This window comes from Somniosus microcephalus, chromosome 10 (assembly GCF_052327205.1).
Source record: "Somniosus microcephalus isolate GS21.2 chromosome 10, FLI_Smic_1.0, whole genome shotgun sequence".
Taxonomy (NCBI): domain Eukaryota; kingdom Metazoa; phylum Chordata; class Chondrichthyes; order Squaliformes; family Somniosidae; genus Somniosus; species Somniosus microcephalus.
The window spans coordinates 29,072,559-29,088,415 of NC_140996.1; the positions used below are offsets into that span (position 1 = coordinate 29,072,559).

General features: G+C 44.8%; 2 protein-coding genes across 6 annotated transcripts in view; one reads left to right on the forward strand and one right to left on the reverse strand.

Moving 5' to 3' along the window:
• Positions 1–2,749, reverse strand: part of rbm26 (RNA binding motif protein 26) — a 73,529-nt gene extending 70,780 nt beyond the window's left edge. For 2 of the 4 annotated variants that reach the window (XM_085998545.1, XM_085998544.1), the window contains exon 1: positions 2,067–2,749. In XM_085998545.1, coding sequence (XP_085854671.1) covers positions 2,067–2,125 — 59 coding nt within the window. In that variant the 5' untranslated portion in view covers positions 2,126–2,749. The remainder of the gene's footprint in view (positions 1–2,066) is intronic. The other 2 variants (XM_085998547.1, XM_085998546.1) reach the window with 2 other exon arrangements.
• Positions 2,750–13,083: 10,334 nt separating this feature from the next.
• Positions 13,084–15,857, forward strand: part of ndfip2 (Nedd4 family interacting protein 2) — a 110,146-nt gene continuing 107,372 nt past the window's right edge. Inside the window, exon 1 of one of the 2 annotated variants that reach the window (XM_085998548.1) lies at positions 13,084–13,389. In XM_085998548.1, the coding sequence (XP_085854674.1) occupies positions 13,351–13,389 (39 nt within the window). In that variant the 5' untranslated portion in view covers positions 13,084–13,350. The remainder of the gene's footprint in view (positions 13,390–15,857) is intronic. The other variant, XM_085998549.1, reaches the window with a different exon arrangement.

The following is a 15,857-nucleotide window of genomic DNA, read 5'->3' on the forward strand; positions in this document are numbered from 1 at the left end:
TAGTTCACCAGTGCTGGATATTGTTTGAGGGAGGATGGGAAGCAAGCTACTGAGGACTATACTTCCCGAGCAACGCCACACCAATGCGGCCACTGCTGGGTCCTTTCTCCCCTACAACACACCATCTCATGCCATTGCTGACCCCTCAAAGGAAAGAAGAAAAGGGACAGAAATTAAAAGACAGCCGAGAAAGAGAAAACAGAAAAGGAGACGGAGAAACAGCAACACAAAGGCAGCAGAGACAGGCAAGAGAGAGACCATATTCTCTAACTTACATTGTACAATGCCACGGAAGATCAACTAGAGATATTAACAATCTTACATATACATGTACTTGTTTTTTGCATTATAAATGTCAATTTTGGTATAGTCTGTTATGAGAAAATGCATTAAAAAAATTCTCTAATTCTGGTGTTACTATATTGTCTCATTGGAAGGCATTTTTATTTTTGAAGAATGCAGGCAATGACAGACATTTGGTTTTCCCGCTGACTTGTAAATGTAAACGACCTGATCATCGCTGCTGCAGCAGCGACCCACTTTTTTTTGTAGGTCTTGTGAGCCGTCACTGGATTGACTGGTTCTGCTTCATGCCCACTAAAGGCGAAGAGTAGTAATATCAAGTGTTACAATCTGGTGTTACCAGTTTTAAAATCTGCCCGTTTCAAGTACACAGACCCTACTGACATAACTTTGCTATAAGCATGAGCAGAAAAATGGATCTCCATATTTGCAATTGGTGTTCTGTGGGTTTACAGACAACCGCAGGGGAAAACAAAATAAACAGGGTAGGGCAGTGCCGAAGAAAATACGGCACCTTTTTTCTCAAATTCCTCTTCAGTAGGGTAAAAGCACATGTTTGTTGCAGATATTGTAGACCTGATGCATTCATTACAGTACAATACTTCTTAAAAAAGATAACCATACAAATCCTACAAGTATACTAAAGATACCATGAAGTATCAGCTTTTGGTGAGAGTGTAAAATTGTATTAACACTTGAAATATATTTAGCTATTGGTTTTAGCCAATTACATTGTAGAAATATAATTTATGTTCGTCTGCTTCAACCGCCACAGGAAGGAAACAGTAACTGAAAATAGTGCACACATTTAATACTTACTTGCAGGCAACGAATATTTTAACAAATCTAGTCTTCTCTAAAATGAACTGTTTGGGGTCCGGGGGGGGGGGGGGGGGGGGAGGGAGGGGCGCGGTGAAGAAAAGGGAAGGCATTATCACTTAACCAGTTGTAAATGGTCCCTTCTCAGATAAATATTAGTTTAACAATTACTTTAAAGTAGTATAGTTACATTTTGACAAATATAGAAAGAATTTTGATAAAAAAAGGAGATACTTTGATCAGCTTTTTAAATAGCAGTAAGGAATGGTACACGAGCAATCAACGGTCAGGTCAGTAAGTAGGCCTCAAATATCAAGAAATACAAACTGCAGTAATAACTTACAAATGCATCGACAGGGTTACTGACGAAAATTGTCACTTACAGCACAAATTAAGACAAAGATCCTGCCAACTCTTGCTAAACCCGTGATTGCATACGTTTGGATTCTGTTATCTATACTACATTGCAAAGCAAGCATTTTTGACGTTCATCACTTGCAGTGTGTTTGATACAGCAATGAAATTTTTTTTTTTTTTTTTTTTTTTAAGTTCATGGTCTTCCAAGTATCTATGTAGATATAGTACCGAGTACAAGACTGGGAACCCAAAGAGTGGATGATTATAGCAAATCCACATACAGTAAAATACTCACCCATGTGCTGCCACAGTACTAATAAACAACACATCTTGCTTCAGAGGGGGAAGTTGAAAAACTGTCGACAGGTCGCTGAAATGACCTGGGACTAAACAAATTCAGCAGAAGTAAAGCAGAAGCTGAAGGAGCTCTCCTAAATGATGGGAGTTCTCTTTTCACGTTCACCAATTCTCCCTCCCCAACAACAACAAAAAACCTACTTCTGCAGTCACCTCGTGGATCTTTAAATATCTGGATTTCCATTCTAGATTGGGGAAAAGAGAGAAATCGCGCAAACTCTTGTACTTACATGGGTTCGAGGGTCTTGGTGAGCCACGACTTGAGTGCATCGAGATTTTCTATCATCATCGTGATCAATTCTGGGGAAGGGGGAGAGGGAGAGGGGTAACAGGGGAGAGGGGTAACAAGGGCCGGGCCGAGCCGAGCCGCCCTCGTCAAGACAGTAACCACGGGGCAGAGGAGATGGAGACAAAAAGTGGGTGGGGAGGGGTGCCCCTGATCTAAAAGAGCAGTTTTGTTTTCCCCCCTTTGGAAGGAAAGGGGGAGGTGGGGGTCAGAGTCCGAGCATCAACAAAAAAAGGCCCAAAACAAACAGCAGCGGCGGAGGTTGCAAACTCAACGTGTCCACACGGCGCACAGTGCCCGGCCTGCAAATACTTTTTTTTCTAAAAAAGGCCTCCGCACGGGGGAAAAGAATGAGTGAGGGAGAGGATGAAGCTTAAAACGCGCGGCGTATTTCACCAGCCGGGCCCAAAGCACCAGCTTAAAACTAACATTTCTGCTTTTTTTTTTCCTCTTTCGGCCGCTCTCGCTCTTCGCTAGTTTGTTCAGAAAATGGCGGCCTCCTACTCTCGGCCCGGGCCGCAGCTCTCGCGATGTTTCCCGCGGAGGGGGGGCGGGGCCGGCGTTGAGTGTCAATTTAAGATAAGTTCCAAAGTGCGCCACCCGAACTCAGGAAACCTCCTGTGCTCAATCGATGGTGCTTGTTTCCAGCTTATCCAAATTCATTGACAACTTTAAAAGCTCAGCAAGGAAACACTGGAGGTCCAAAAGAGATTTAAGCGACACCGAAAGAAAGAAAGACTTGCATTTATATAGCGCCTTTCACGACTACCGGACATCTCAAAAGCACTTTACAGCCAATTAAGTACTTTTTGAAGTGGAGTCATTGTTGTAATGTGGGAAACGCAGAAGCCAATTTGTGCACAGCAAGGTCCCACAAACAGCAAGGTGATAATGACCAGATAATCTGTTTTTGTTATGTTGGTTGAGGCCACCAGGGAGAACTCCTTTGCTCTTCTTTGAAATACTGCCATGGGATCTTTTACGTCCATCTGAGAGAGCAGATGGGGCCTCGGTTTAACGTCTCATCTGAAAGACAGCACCTCCGACAGTACAGCAGTCCCTCAGCACTGCACTGGAGCGTCAGCCTAGCTTTTTATGTGCTCAAGACCCTAGAGTGGGACTTGAACCCACAACCTTCTGACTCAGAGGCCAGTGTGCTACCAACTGAGCCACAGCGATCACTAAATTGTAGTAACAACAGCAAATGCTGGAAAAACTCAGCAGGTCAGGCAACATCTGTGGAGAGAAATTTGAGTTGACGTTTCGGGTCGAACCCTTCTTCAAAACTGGAAAGAAAAGAAACTAGATCGAAGGCAGGGCTGCGATCGGACAAAAGAATAAAAGAAACAAAAGAAGTAAAAGAGATTAGAAGCTAGACGAGATGGTAATAGGCTAAGATTAGGTGTAAAGTGTACTGGCAGGGCAAGAGATAGCTGCCAGGTGTGAGAGAGAAACAAAAGGGGGGGGAAAGGAGTGGAAAAATTACAGGAAAAAATGAAATAGGGGCCGAGCTTATGATCTGAAATTGTTGAACTCGATATTGAGTCCGGAAGGCTGCAGAGTGCCTAATCGGAAGATGAGGTGCTGTTCCTCGAGTTTACGTTGAGCTTCCGTGGAACAATACAAGAGGCCAAGGACGGTGAGGTCCGAGTGGGAATGGAGCGGTGAATTAAAATGACAGGCGACCGGAAGCTCGGGGTCACCCTTACGGACTGAACGGAGGTGTTCCGCAAAGCGGTCACCCAATCTGCGTTTGGTCTCCCCAATGTAGAGGAGACCGCATCGTGAGCAGTGAATACAGTATACTAGATTGCGAGAAGTACAAGTAAATCGCTGTTTCACCTGGAAGGGGTGTTTGGGGCCCTGGACAGTGGGAAGGGGGGAGGTATAGGGGCAGGTGTTACATCTCCTCCGCTTGCACGGGAAGGTGCCAGGCGAAGGGGAAGGGCTGTTTGGGGTGATAGAGGAGTGGACTAGGGTGTCTCGGAGGGAGCGGTCCCTGCGGAATGCTGAAAGGGGAGGGGAGGGGAAGATACGTTTGGTGGTGGGATCACTTGGGAGGTAGCGGAAATGTGGGAGGATGATCCGTTGAATGTGGAGGCTGGTGGGGTGAAAGGTGAGGACAAGGGGAACCCTATCGTGGTTCCGGGAGGGAGGGGCAGGGGTGAGGGCAGAAGTGCGGGAGATAGAACTGACACGGCCGAGGGCAGTGTCAACCACGGTAGAGGGGAATCCTCGGTTGCGGAAAAAGGAAGACATGTCTGAAGCACTGGCGTGGAAGGTGGCATCGTCGGAGCAGATACGGCGGAGACGGAGAAACTGGGAGAATGGAATAGATTGTAGTGGTCAGTTCCAAAAAAAAATCAAAAAAGCTGTTGGATTGTTAGCCTTTCTAGCTAGAGGGCTAAACTATAAAGGGGAGGAGGTTTTGCTACAGCTATACAAAGCCCTGTTAAGACCACATCTGGAGTACTGTATACAGTTCTGTGCACCGCACCTTCGAAAGGATATATTGGCCTTGGAAGGATTGAGCACAAGGCTTCAAGGATTAAATTATGAGGAGAGATTGCATAAACAAGGCTTGTATTCTCTAGACGGTTAAGAGGTGATTTGATTGAGGAATTTAGGATTTTGAAAGGAATTGACATGGTAGAGAGAGAGATGCTTTTTCAGCTGGTGTAGGGCAAAGGGACAGAACCTTAAAATCAGAGCTAGGCCACTCAGGTGAGAAGTTAGGAAGTCTCTCCCACAAGTAGCAGTCGATGCCAGCTCAATTAATGTATTTAAATCTGAGATTGATAGATTTTTTACTAGCCAAGGGTATTAAGGGATATGGCATTAGAATTCCGATCAGTCATAATCTCACTGAATGGCGGAACAGGCTCAAGGGGCTGAATGGCCTACTCATGTTCCTATGTAATGCTTCCATGTTAATTTATAATGTATTAAAATTTATTACATTTGCATTCCCTGTCATTTTCCATTATGAATTTCAATGTCCACAATTTATAATGGAAAGGTGGAACAGTAGCTGAGATTTCCAAGCTTTGAGCAGGACGTTTGGGTCTTTCTGGCAGGTGTGCTTTTTTGAAGTGCCTGCTGACATCTATCCCCTAACAGCCTTTAGGAGATCGAACCAGATAGGAGTTGGGGACCATAGAAGAGAAAGAATTATCCCAAGCGGCCAGATACTTCGGTCAAACAAATACTGGAGGAACCAGAGATACACAGAGGAGCTCAAGGAAGAGAAAAGAGCCAGCAAATGGTAGCAATAATACCTCATAGTAAGTAGAAAAGCTACATTGGACAATGGGAATCAGACTCAGAGACCTGCAAAGGAGGCCAGAGAGACTTGAATTAAACAATTATTTTAAAATAAAAGATTATTTGGAAGGAAATGGTGAAGGAGAAATATTTGCAATGGAAGAAATGGGAGAACTGCTGGACAGTTTAATTGATGCTTTATTACAACAACAACTTGCATTTATATAGTGCCTTTAATTAATGCAGTAAAACAGCCCTAGGTGCTTAATCAGAAAAAAATTGACACCAAGCTAAAGAAGGTGATAATAGGGCATATCTTGGTCAAAGAGGTAGGTTTTAAGGAGCGTCTTAAAGGACGCGAGAGAGGCAGCAAGATTCCAGAGCTTAGGGCCTAGAAAGCTGAAAGCACAACCGCCAATGGTGGGGAAATAAGGAATGCACAATAGGCAAATTTCACAGAGGGCTGTAGGGCTGAAAGAGGTTGCAGAGATAGGGAGGGGCGAGGCCAGGGGGGCATCTGAACAGAAGGATGAGAATTTTAAAATCAAGGTGCTGGCGGACCGAGTGCTAATTTAGGTCAGCGAGCACAGGGGTGATGGCTGAACGGGAGCTGGTGTGAGTTAGGATATGGATTGCAGAGTTTTGGAGGAGATCAAGTTTATGGACGGTGGAAGATGGGAGGCCAGCCTGGGAAGCATTAGAATGGTCGAGTCTGTTGGTAACTAAAGCATGGATGAAGGTTTCAGCACCAGATAGGCTGAGGCAGGAGCGGAGACAGGTGATATTACAGAGGTGAAAGTAGGCGGTCTTTGTGATGGAGAGGATATGGGGTTGGAAGCTGAGTCAAATAGGATGCTGAGGTTGCGAGTAGTCTGATTCAGCCTCAGACAGTGGCCAGGGAGTACGATGGAATCAGTGGTTAAGGAATGGAATTTGTGATGGGGGGGCCGAAGACAATGGCTTTGGTCTTCCCAATGTTTCATTGGAAGAAATTTTGGCTTATCCAGGACTGCATGACAGAGGCACCTGAACGATGGTCTCAATCTTACTGACAAATAACTCCATGAGCTTCTCACACATGTTGTTGGAGGTGAAGGTGGTGAGGGGTTTAAGGAGAGAAAAGATGCTGGGGGTTATCTCTGCATTCCGGGATGATTCTGGAGTAATGAGCAGTTTTGGCAGAGAGCAGGGCCCGATATTGCTTGTTGTGGTCCAGCCAGATCTGGCAATGAATGGCTAAACCAATTGTGCACTATAAATGTACAATTCTGTGTCCCTTGGACTTAAGGAACAAAGATGGGGGACGTACCAGGGCAAACGACCAGGGTGGGAGAGAGTAATGGTTTTACTGGGGACGAGCATCAAAAGTGGAGGTGAGCTTGTGATTGAGCAGTTGATAGCTGCAGAAGTGTCGTGGCGAATAGAGGGCCAAAGGCACATAGACTACTACAAAATGGCACAGTAAATATTTGTCTTTTACTACTCTGAATTGCTCTAGCATATTCCTGTAATTAGCGTTAGCCAGTCGCCATGTTAGCTGAACCAACCATTACTGTACATTAAACTTTAATTTTTATTTCTTAATTCTGTTTACCTTCCACAAGGTTCTCCTTCTCTTTCCCACAGTTTCCTCTTCTGAAGATGGCAGTTCCCATTGGAGCAGTGCTGCAGACATCTGTGGACCTAAAATACCTCATCCAAGTAATCATTTTTGAAGTATTCGTTTCAACGATGAGTGATGGGAGAAGGACTTGGCACACGCAAACCCAAGCCAAATTTCAGCTGGAGTTCCTGTGTGTGATCAAGATTGCAAAGTCTAGTCAATTTACCCACCTCAAGTGGTGATTTACGCTGGAAAATAATTCCATGGGTGCTGCAGTGGCGCAATACCACTCCAAAATGGCTGTTTCATATGTGAGCCTAGACAATTTGACCATGAAGCCATAATTATGAAGCACAATTCTGTCTTATGGTCAACATCCACATATATGCATTTCCTACAGGGATCACTGGACAGTAAGGAGCAAGAACCTGGCTTAATTTTTTTCCTCTTTGCCCAGGATCACCAAAGGCTGTTCTGGTCTTTTCACTGCTGGCACAAACACACCAGGGATGAAATATGGAACTCGGGAGAACGCAAAGCAGTGCATTATCACTGAGCCATCCCCACTTTGATCCTAGCTTAGATTAGCTGAATAAGATCAGTCCAACGGTTGGGGATTTCACATCTCTCTGATTGAATGATTCAGTTCTACACCATATGCATGCATCCACTAAGGTATGGGGACTTTCCATTACCTTCTTAACAAGCTCCTTTTAAAGCAGTTCATTGCTTTATCGGGCTGGATTTTCCTGTCATTGGTGGTTTTGTGGCGGGGTGGGACTACTGCCCACTGCTTTGACCTTGCTGTAACCCCAATTATTTTTCCTGGGTTTGGGCCTATTATGTATAGAGGGCTGCCACCGAGCTTGTTGCTACAAGAGGTGATGGTGAGTTAAAGAGCTTATGGCCTAGATGGCTGAAAGCACAGCCACCAATGATGGGGTGAAGGGATTTCGAGATGCAAAAGAGGCCAGAGTTGGAGGAACGCCAAGTTTTCAGAAGGTTGTAGAGCTGAAAAAGATTACAGAGATAGGGTGGGGTGAGACGATGAAATTACATTGGGGGACTGGGAGCCAATGTAGGTCAGGGAGAGCACAGGGTGAGTGGGATTTGGTGTCGAATAGGATACGAGCAGCATATTTTTGGATGAGCTGAAGTTGAGGGTGTGGGGGTAAAGGATGAGGGGAGGGTAGGGTTGAGGGTGTGGGGTAAAGGATGAGGGAAGGGTCAGGGGTAAAAGCTGAGGGTAGGGTTGAGGGAAGGGTCAGGGGTAAAAGGTGAGGGTATGGTTGAGGGTGTGGGGGTAAAGGATGAGGGAAGGGTCAGGGGTGAAGAACGAGCGAAGGACCCTCCATTAACGAAAGCAGGGACCGGGTACTGAATTTGGATGATCAGCCATGATCGCATTAAGAACATAAGAACATAAGAAGTAGGAGCAGGAGCAGGCCATACGGCCCCTCGGGCCTGCTCCGCCATTCAATAGGATCATGGCTGATCCGAATCTAGACTCACGTCCACTTCCCTGCCCTCTCCCCGTAACCCCTAATTCCCTTATCTGCTAGGAAACTGTCTATCTCCATTTAAAATTTATTTAATGTTGCAGCTTCCACAGCTCTCTGAGGTAGCAAATTCCATAGATTTACTACCCTCTGAGTGAAGAAGTTTCTCCCCATCTCAGTTTTGAAATGGCAGCCCCTTATTCTTAGACTATGCCCCCTAGTTCTCGTCTATTGAATGGCGGAGCAGGCTCGAGGGGCCGAATGGCCTACTCCTGCTCCTATCTTCTGTGTTTCTATGTTTATGCAGGGTGGAGGATGGGAAGTCAGCCTACTTCGAGGTTTAGAGGTTAGTTTGCCCTCTGCATTCCTAATTGTTGTGCCTGGTCTGCACATGTTGTAAGGTGTGTACTGTTTTCCTGGCTTGTTTCCCTGCTTATTATATTTAGCTTTTGTATGTCAGGAGTGGTTTTCTGCTCCTGTTGACAACAGATTGTTGAGTTCACCTCTGGCCTCTAGCTCTCCAAAGACAATGCATTTGCTCCTGTTCATGCCTATGGTAGAGCACAACCCTGCCCACAACAAACATGTAGGTGAAATATTTCTGGGACATATACGTGTCATAGAGACTGATGTACAGATGCTGTCTGAAACTCAGGAAATACCAAGCAGTCTCGAGCAATGTTCCCTCTTATTTTTTTGGGTGCGAGGCTTACAGGAAACATTGGTCTCGAGCCAATTCTTGGAAGCTCATATAACCTAAATGCATCACACACTTATAAATAACAACAACTTGCTTTAATATAGAAACATAGAAACATAGAGATAGGAACAGGAGTAGGCCATTCGGCCCTTCGAGCCTGCTCCGCCATTCAATGAGATCATGGCTGATCTTCGTCTGAGATCATAGCTGATCTTACCAGTTCATAGCGCCTTTAACGAAGTAAAATGACCCAAGGTGCTTCACATTGAGCGTAATCAATGTCAGCCTTGGCTCAGTGGTACCACTCCCACCTGAGTCAGAAGGTCGTGGGTTCAAGTACCATGCCAGAGACTTGAGCACACAATCTATGCTGACACTTCAGTGCATCAGAGGTGGCATCTTTCAGATGAGACTTTAAACCGAGGCCCTGTTTGCTCTCTCAGGTGAACGTAAAAGATCCCATGGCACTATTCGAAGAAGAGCAAAGGAGTTCTCCTGGTGTCCTGGCCAATATTTATCCCTCAAACTAGATCACTAAAAATAGATTATTTGGTCATGTCTCGCATTGCTGTTTATGGGACCATGCTATGCTCATAAAAGTACTTAATTGGCTGTAAACTCTTTGAGACGTCCTGAGATGGTTGCGAAAGGTGCTAAAGTGCAAGTTCTTTCTTTCACACACACCCAGACCATCCCCCAAGAAAATTAGAATGTAGCCACAAACTAACAACTCCTTCTATTGCTCCATAAAAGACAATGTCTGAAGCACACATAACAACAACTTGTATTTATATAGCACCCAACATGATTTGTAAAATCCTTGATACTTGCTGAAAAACATATGCTGAGAAAACAGATGATGGAAAGTGGTTGTAGTAGACAATGGAGCTGAACACTGTGCAATCATCCGTGAACAGCCCCGCTTCTGACCTTAGGATGATGGGAAGTTCTCAATGAAGCAGCTAAGGAGCATTGGGCCTGGGACAGTGCCCATGGAACTCATGCAGCGATGTCCTGGGGCTGCAAATCAAGCAACTCTAATCAGGAAATAGGGCAGAGATCCTTTATGCCAAACCACTACTAACTTTTGCACCCGCCCTATTTTCTGCCATCATTTTCGGTGGCTTCAGGAAGCACCTACGCATTTTAGGCAGTTGCATGCAAATGAGGTGGAAATACCATCTTATTCCCTATTTTCCATTATGTCCGCCTGATTTGCATTGTTCCCACTTCTGGACCATATAAATCAGGCATACAGGGATGCTAGTTGCTGTGGAATAGGTCCAACTGAATTTGAATAGCCTAGCTTGTACATAACAGCAGCAACAGCCTGAGCAGGATATAGAGGACAACACACTGTGTTGCAATGAAGCCTTCTGGGACTAAGTTGGGCCTCGTCTCAAGTCCTGAGATGAACCTGATGCAGAGTGCTTGGATCTTTTTTGCCACATGTGCAAGCATCGAGGGAGCAAATACTGCCATGCTGAGATACAGAACCATCATTACTTGGAGGGTGCGAGTCTCGGTGGGGTAGAGGAAAAAAGAGATCTCGGAGTACACATACACAAATCACGAAAAGTTGCGACACAGGTTAAAAAGCCATAAAAAAAAGCAAATCAAGCACTCGGTTTATTTCTAGAGGTAAAGAATTGAAAATTAGGGAAGTTATGCTAAACCTGTATCGAACCTTGGTTAGACCACACTTGGAGTACTGTGTACAGTTCTGGTCGCCATATTATAAAAAGGATATAGAGGCACTAGAGAGGGTGCAGAGAAGATTTACAAGGATGATACCAGAAATGCGAGGGTATACATATCAGGAAAGGATGAACAGGCGGGACCTCTTTTCTCTTGAAAAAAGAAGGCTGAGGGGTGACCTAATAGAGATCTTTAAAATTATGAAAGGTTTTGATAAAGTGGATACAGAGAGAATGTTTCCACTTGTGGGGAAGAGCATAACTAGAGGCCATCAATATAAGATAGTCACTAAGAAATCCAATAGGGAATTCAGAAGAAACTTCTTTACCCAGAGTGTTGAGAATGTGGAACTCGCTACCACAATGAGTGGTTGAGGCAAATAGTATAGATGTATTTAAGGGGAGGCTAGACAAGCATATGAGGGAGAAGGGAATCGAGGGTTATGCTGATAGATTTGGATGAGGAAAGACAGGAGGTAGCTCGAGTGGAGCATAAACGCCGGCATAGGCTGGTTGGGCCGAATGGCCTGTTTCTGTGCCGTATATCCAATGCAATCCAATGTAATTAAACTCTGAAGAAATGAGACTCCACACTTATAAAATTAAATTTTCACGGCCAGAGAGGTTGTCGGGCAGTAATTGTGACCAATCACGCCATTAAAAATTCACTTACACCTGAATGCACCAGCCCTAACTTTTTCTGGTGTGTTTAGTGGGTAACTAGTGGGTAAGTACAGAAACTTCACGCCCTTATATGGATTTCAATGCCAAGTGCGAGGTGCCAGTGTCACGAAGTCTGTGGAGGAGCAGGGTAACTCGGACAGCAACTTCCTGATTTCCACGTTTAACTGCGCACCTTAACTAAACTTTAGCTTTAATTCAAAAGCAAAGTACTGCGGATGCTGGAAATCTGAAATAAAAAACAGAAAATGCTGGAAATACTCAGCAGGTTAGGCAGCACAGATTTCCAAAATTTTCTGTTTTTATGACTAAATTTTAGCTAACTTTAATTTATTGTTTTTTCGGGGTGGGGGGGAGGGGGTAAATTTGGCTCTGAGATTAGATAGAGGTGTTTAAAATCATGAAGGGTTTATATAGAGTAAATAAAGAGAAACTGTTTCCAATGGCTGATGATGAGAGGGCACAGATTTAAGGCGATTGGCAAAAGAACAAGAGGCCACATGAGGAAAAGCTTCTTTACAAGTGGTTAGAATTTGGAATGCTGTGCCTGATAGGGTGGTGGACATGGAGTTAAAAGGGAATGGATAAATACTTGAAAGAGAAAAAACATTGCAGGAATATGGGGAAAGAGCAGGGGGGAGTGGGACTAACTGATTGCTCTTCAAAAGAGCAAACTCGATGGGGCCGAATGGCCTCCTATGCTGTACTGTTCTATGATTAGAATCATAGAATGGTTACAGCACAGAAGGAGGCCATTCGGCCCGTCAAGCCCGTGCCGGCTCTCTGTAAGAGCACTTCAGTTAGTCCCACTCGCCTGCCCTTTCCCCGTAGCCCTGCAAATTTTTTTCCTTCAGGTACTTATCCAACTCCCTTTTGAAAGCCACGATTGCATCTGCCTCCAACACCCTTTCAGGCAGTGCGTTCCAGATCATAACCACTCGCTGCGTAAAATAGTTTTTCCCCCTGTCGCCTTTAGTTCTTCTGCCAATCTCCTTAAATCTGTGTCCTCTGGTTCTCGACCCTTCTGCCAATGGGAACAGTTTTTCGCTATCAGTTTTTCGCTATCTAAACCCCTCTTTGAACACCTCTATCAGATCTCCTCTCAAACTTCTCTGCTCCAAGGAGAACAACCCCCGGCTTCTCCAGTCTATCCACGTAACTGAAGTCCCTCATCCCTGGAACCATGCTTGTAAATCTTTTCTGCACCCTCTCTAAGGCAGTCACATCACTTCCCAAAGCGTGCTGGTGCCCCAGAATTGGACACAATACTCAGGGATGAGTCAGAACCAGTGTTGTTTAAAGGTGCATCATAACTTCCTTGGAACGTTATCCCACCCGATGTGCAATGTTTCCAAACCGCAGGGGGGGGGGGGAGAAGAAACCCCAAACCCCAAGCATGGACACTTTCTCCACTCAGCACATTGTTACATCTGCGGAAAACGCATGACGTCAAGCGGCGAGGAGCAGGGGAAGTTCCGAGGAAGCGACGCAGCCCGTGACGTCACAAAGGCCGTGCCTGCGCCGTGACGTAACGCCGCACGGCTCGCGCAGCGTCGGATCCGCAAGCCGTTCGTTCGCCCGCTCACTCACTCGCTCGCTCAGGCAGATTGTTGTTTTTGAATCCGGTGGGAGGAGGAGAACGGGAAAAAGGAAAAAAAGCAAACGGATTCTGAGCAGCGTCAAGAACAAAGGCAATCGGACGTTGGGCGGAGGCGCCGAGTGGGTATCGGCCGTGTGTGTTGTGCCGTCGCCACCGCCGTGTGCCGGACGCTGAGGGAGCGACAATGATGGAGCATCACCAGGCCTGCAGCCGCTACCAAGTGGTGAGGTTGCCTTCATCAAATCTTATGTATACACACACGACATAGCGATTTATACCCGGTTTATTCAGTGTCAGAACCCGGAGCGATGCAAGTTAACGTCCCGCGGGATTGAAGCAACAACCAATTCGTGCCGAGCCGTGCGATGTCCCTCTGGTTGCTGAGCGCCTTTGTAAATCTTCCCCTGAGGATTTTTTGTTTATTGTCGCTCTTCTCTTTGCTGCCTTCCTCCTTTCCCGGAATGGTCTGCACATTCTAATCTTGATTTTTATTTTTGAACCGAGCCACAAATGCAAGAATCCTTTTAATTCTCCATTTTTTGTTTAAAGTGGCAGGATATTGTACAGGTTTTTTTTTGGTGTTTTCCCCCCCCCGGACTCTGCTAATCCATTGCACCGAGTAGCAGTGGCTGACAGCGTGTGTGTGGGGGGCGGAGAAGGAGGAGATGTTGATCGTGTTTTTTTAATATGCCTCCTGAACTGTACTTCCAGAGTGAGGCAGCTGGAGTTGGTTCAGAGGCAGATGACAGGTGGTGCTGGTGACTGATAACCTGATCTGTCAGAGCAGGCTTTCTTGCACTGTCAGATTTCTTCTGCGAAGATAGAATTTCAAAAGCTAAGTCGTTATTAACTTGAAATCCTTTTGGGAGAAATGCTGCTAAAACAAGAATCTCCTTTCTGAACAATTTATTTGACTAATGTGCCATGGAGCTTGATTTCTTGAAAATAATGCAAGAATAATGGATTGTGATTTAGTTTGTCAAACAAAGATTTTACATATGACACTCAATTTGGCTTTTGTGCTTTGTGACATTATTCTAAACTAGAAGATCAATTGTAACCCTTGGCTCACTCCAAAGATACTACGGACTGAAGAATTAATGCAGTTAATCATTTTACTATCTCTTGGTGATCAATGAATTACAATAATGCAACGTTAATGGTGATCGATTCGTATAACTCAATTCAGAATGAATGTATCACAGCCTTAACTGGATTCAGCATAATAGAGTATCAGCAATATTCAGCTTTGAGGATTGCAGTGCATGCTTAGCTCCTTTTTTGGTTTATTTAGTGAAGTAACTGGTAGCAGCAGTAGACTTCCTGTTTATACCTTGGATGGCATTAATATGAAAACATGATCTGTTTGCTTGTGTAACTGTTGAGCAGCTATTCCAAAACTCTTCTGGTCCTTTTCTTTCCTGGGTTTATCCTCTTCCTAACTTCACATAACATCTTTCTGAATTTATGCTGTTAAATTATACCTTTAGCTGTCTGAAGCACTCCTCTCTGGACTGAGTTTGGAAAAACAATTTCTTTCTAGAGGGCATTTAATGTAAAGAAATATTCCAATGTGCTATCCAGTAGGCATAAGGAAATGGATGGTGCACTGGACAGGGAGAGATTGGGAGGGATAATGAAAAACCTGTTGAAAAGATGGGATTTGAGAAGGTTTTGACGGAATAAGAGAGAGGTGGAAAGTTTTAGGGAGCAAATTCCAGAGAGTAGGATTGGGGTGACTGAATATTCTGTCATCAGTGGTGGAGCACAAGGAGGGGAAATTCAGAGATAGCCAGAGTCGAGAGGAACAGTGTGTTTAGGAATGGATATCGGGCTCAGAAGATTGGTGGGACAGGGTGGGGTGCAGCCATGGAGTGATTTTAAGAAACAAGGATGAAGATTGTAATTTAAATGGCTAGGAGCCTATGTAGGGCAGCAAAGATGGAGGTGATGATTGAGTGGGAATTGGTGCAGGGCAGGATGCATGTAACAACGTTTTGGACAAGTTGGATTTTAAGGAGGGTGGGTGGGAGGCAAGTAAAGACAGCGTTGAATCTGGAAATGATAACAGCCTGTTAACAGTTTTACCAATGGAGGGCAGGAGGCAGGCCTGCTGGCAGAGGTGGAAGTTTGTGGTCTTGCTGATGGACAGAATATGAGGTTTCAAGCTCAGCTGAGGGTTGAACAGGGCGCCAAGCTTGCAGACCATTTGGCTTGAGAGAATGGTTCGGGTAGAGATGGAGTTAGTGGCAAGCGAGTGTTGTTTGTGGTCTACAGACACCTTTCTTCTTCCTCTCTGAATTGAGGTTGAACATGATCTAGCATTTCTATTTACAGACATCTTTTTTCTTCAAAGTTCTCATTACTGTTGAAATAACTTCTGAAAACTAACTTTAAAAACCCAGGCTCAAACTTACCAGCATATCTTAAGACCACCTGACCCACTTAATCACAGTGATTTTCTTTTAACTGAAAATCCAGATGTACTTAGCAATTTGTATCAAGATTGAGTGCTTGGTATGTTTACTGTCAATAATCTGGCTCCAAACTCCAGCTGCTAATTAGGGCTGTACAGTAAAAAAAGAGTTTTTATCTGATTGAACTTGTAACAGTTCAACCAAGAGCCAGACTTCTGTACACTCTTGTCAAAAGGCCTCCAGATCTTTGCTAATGCATTAACTAACCCTATAG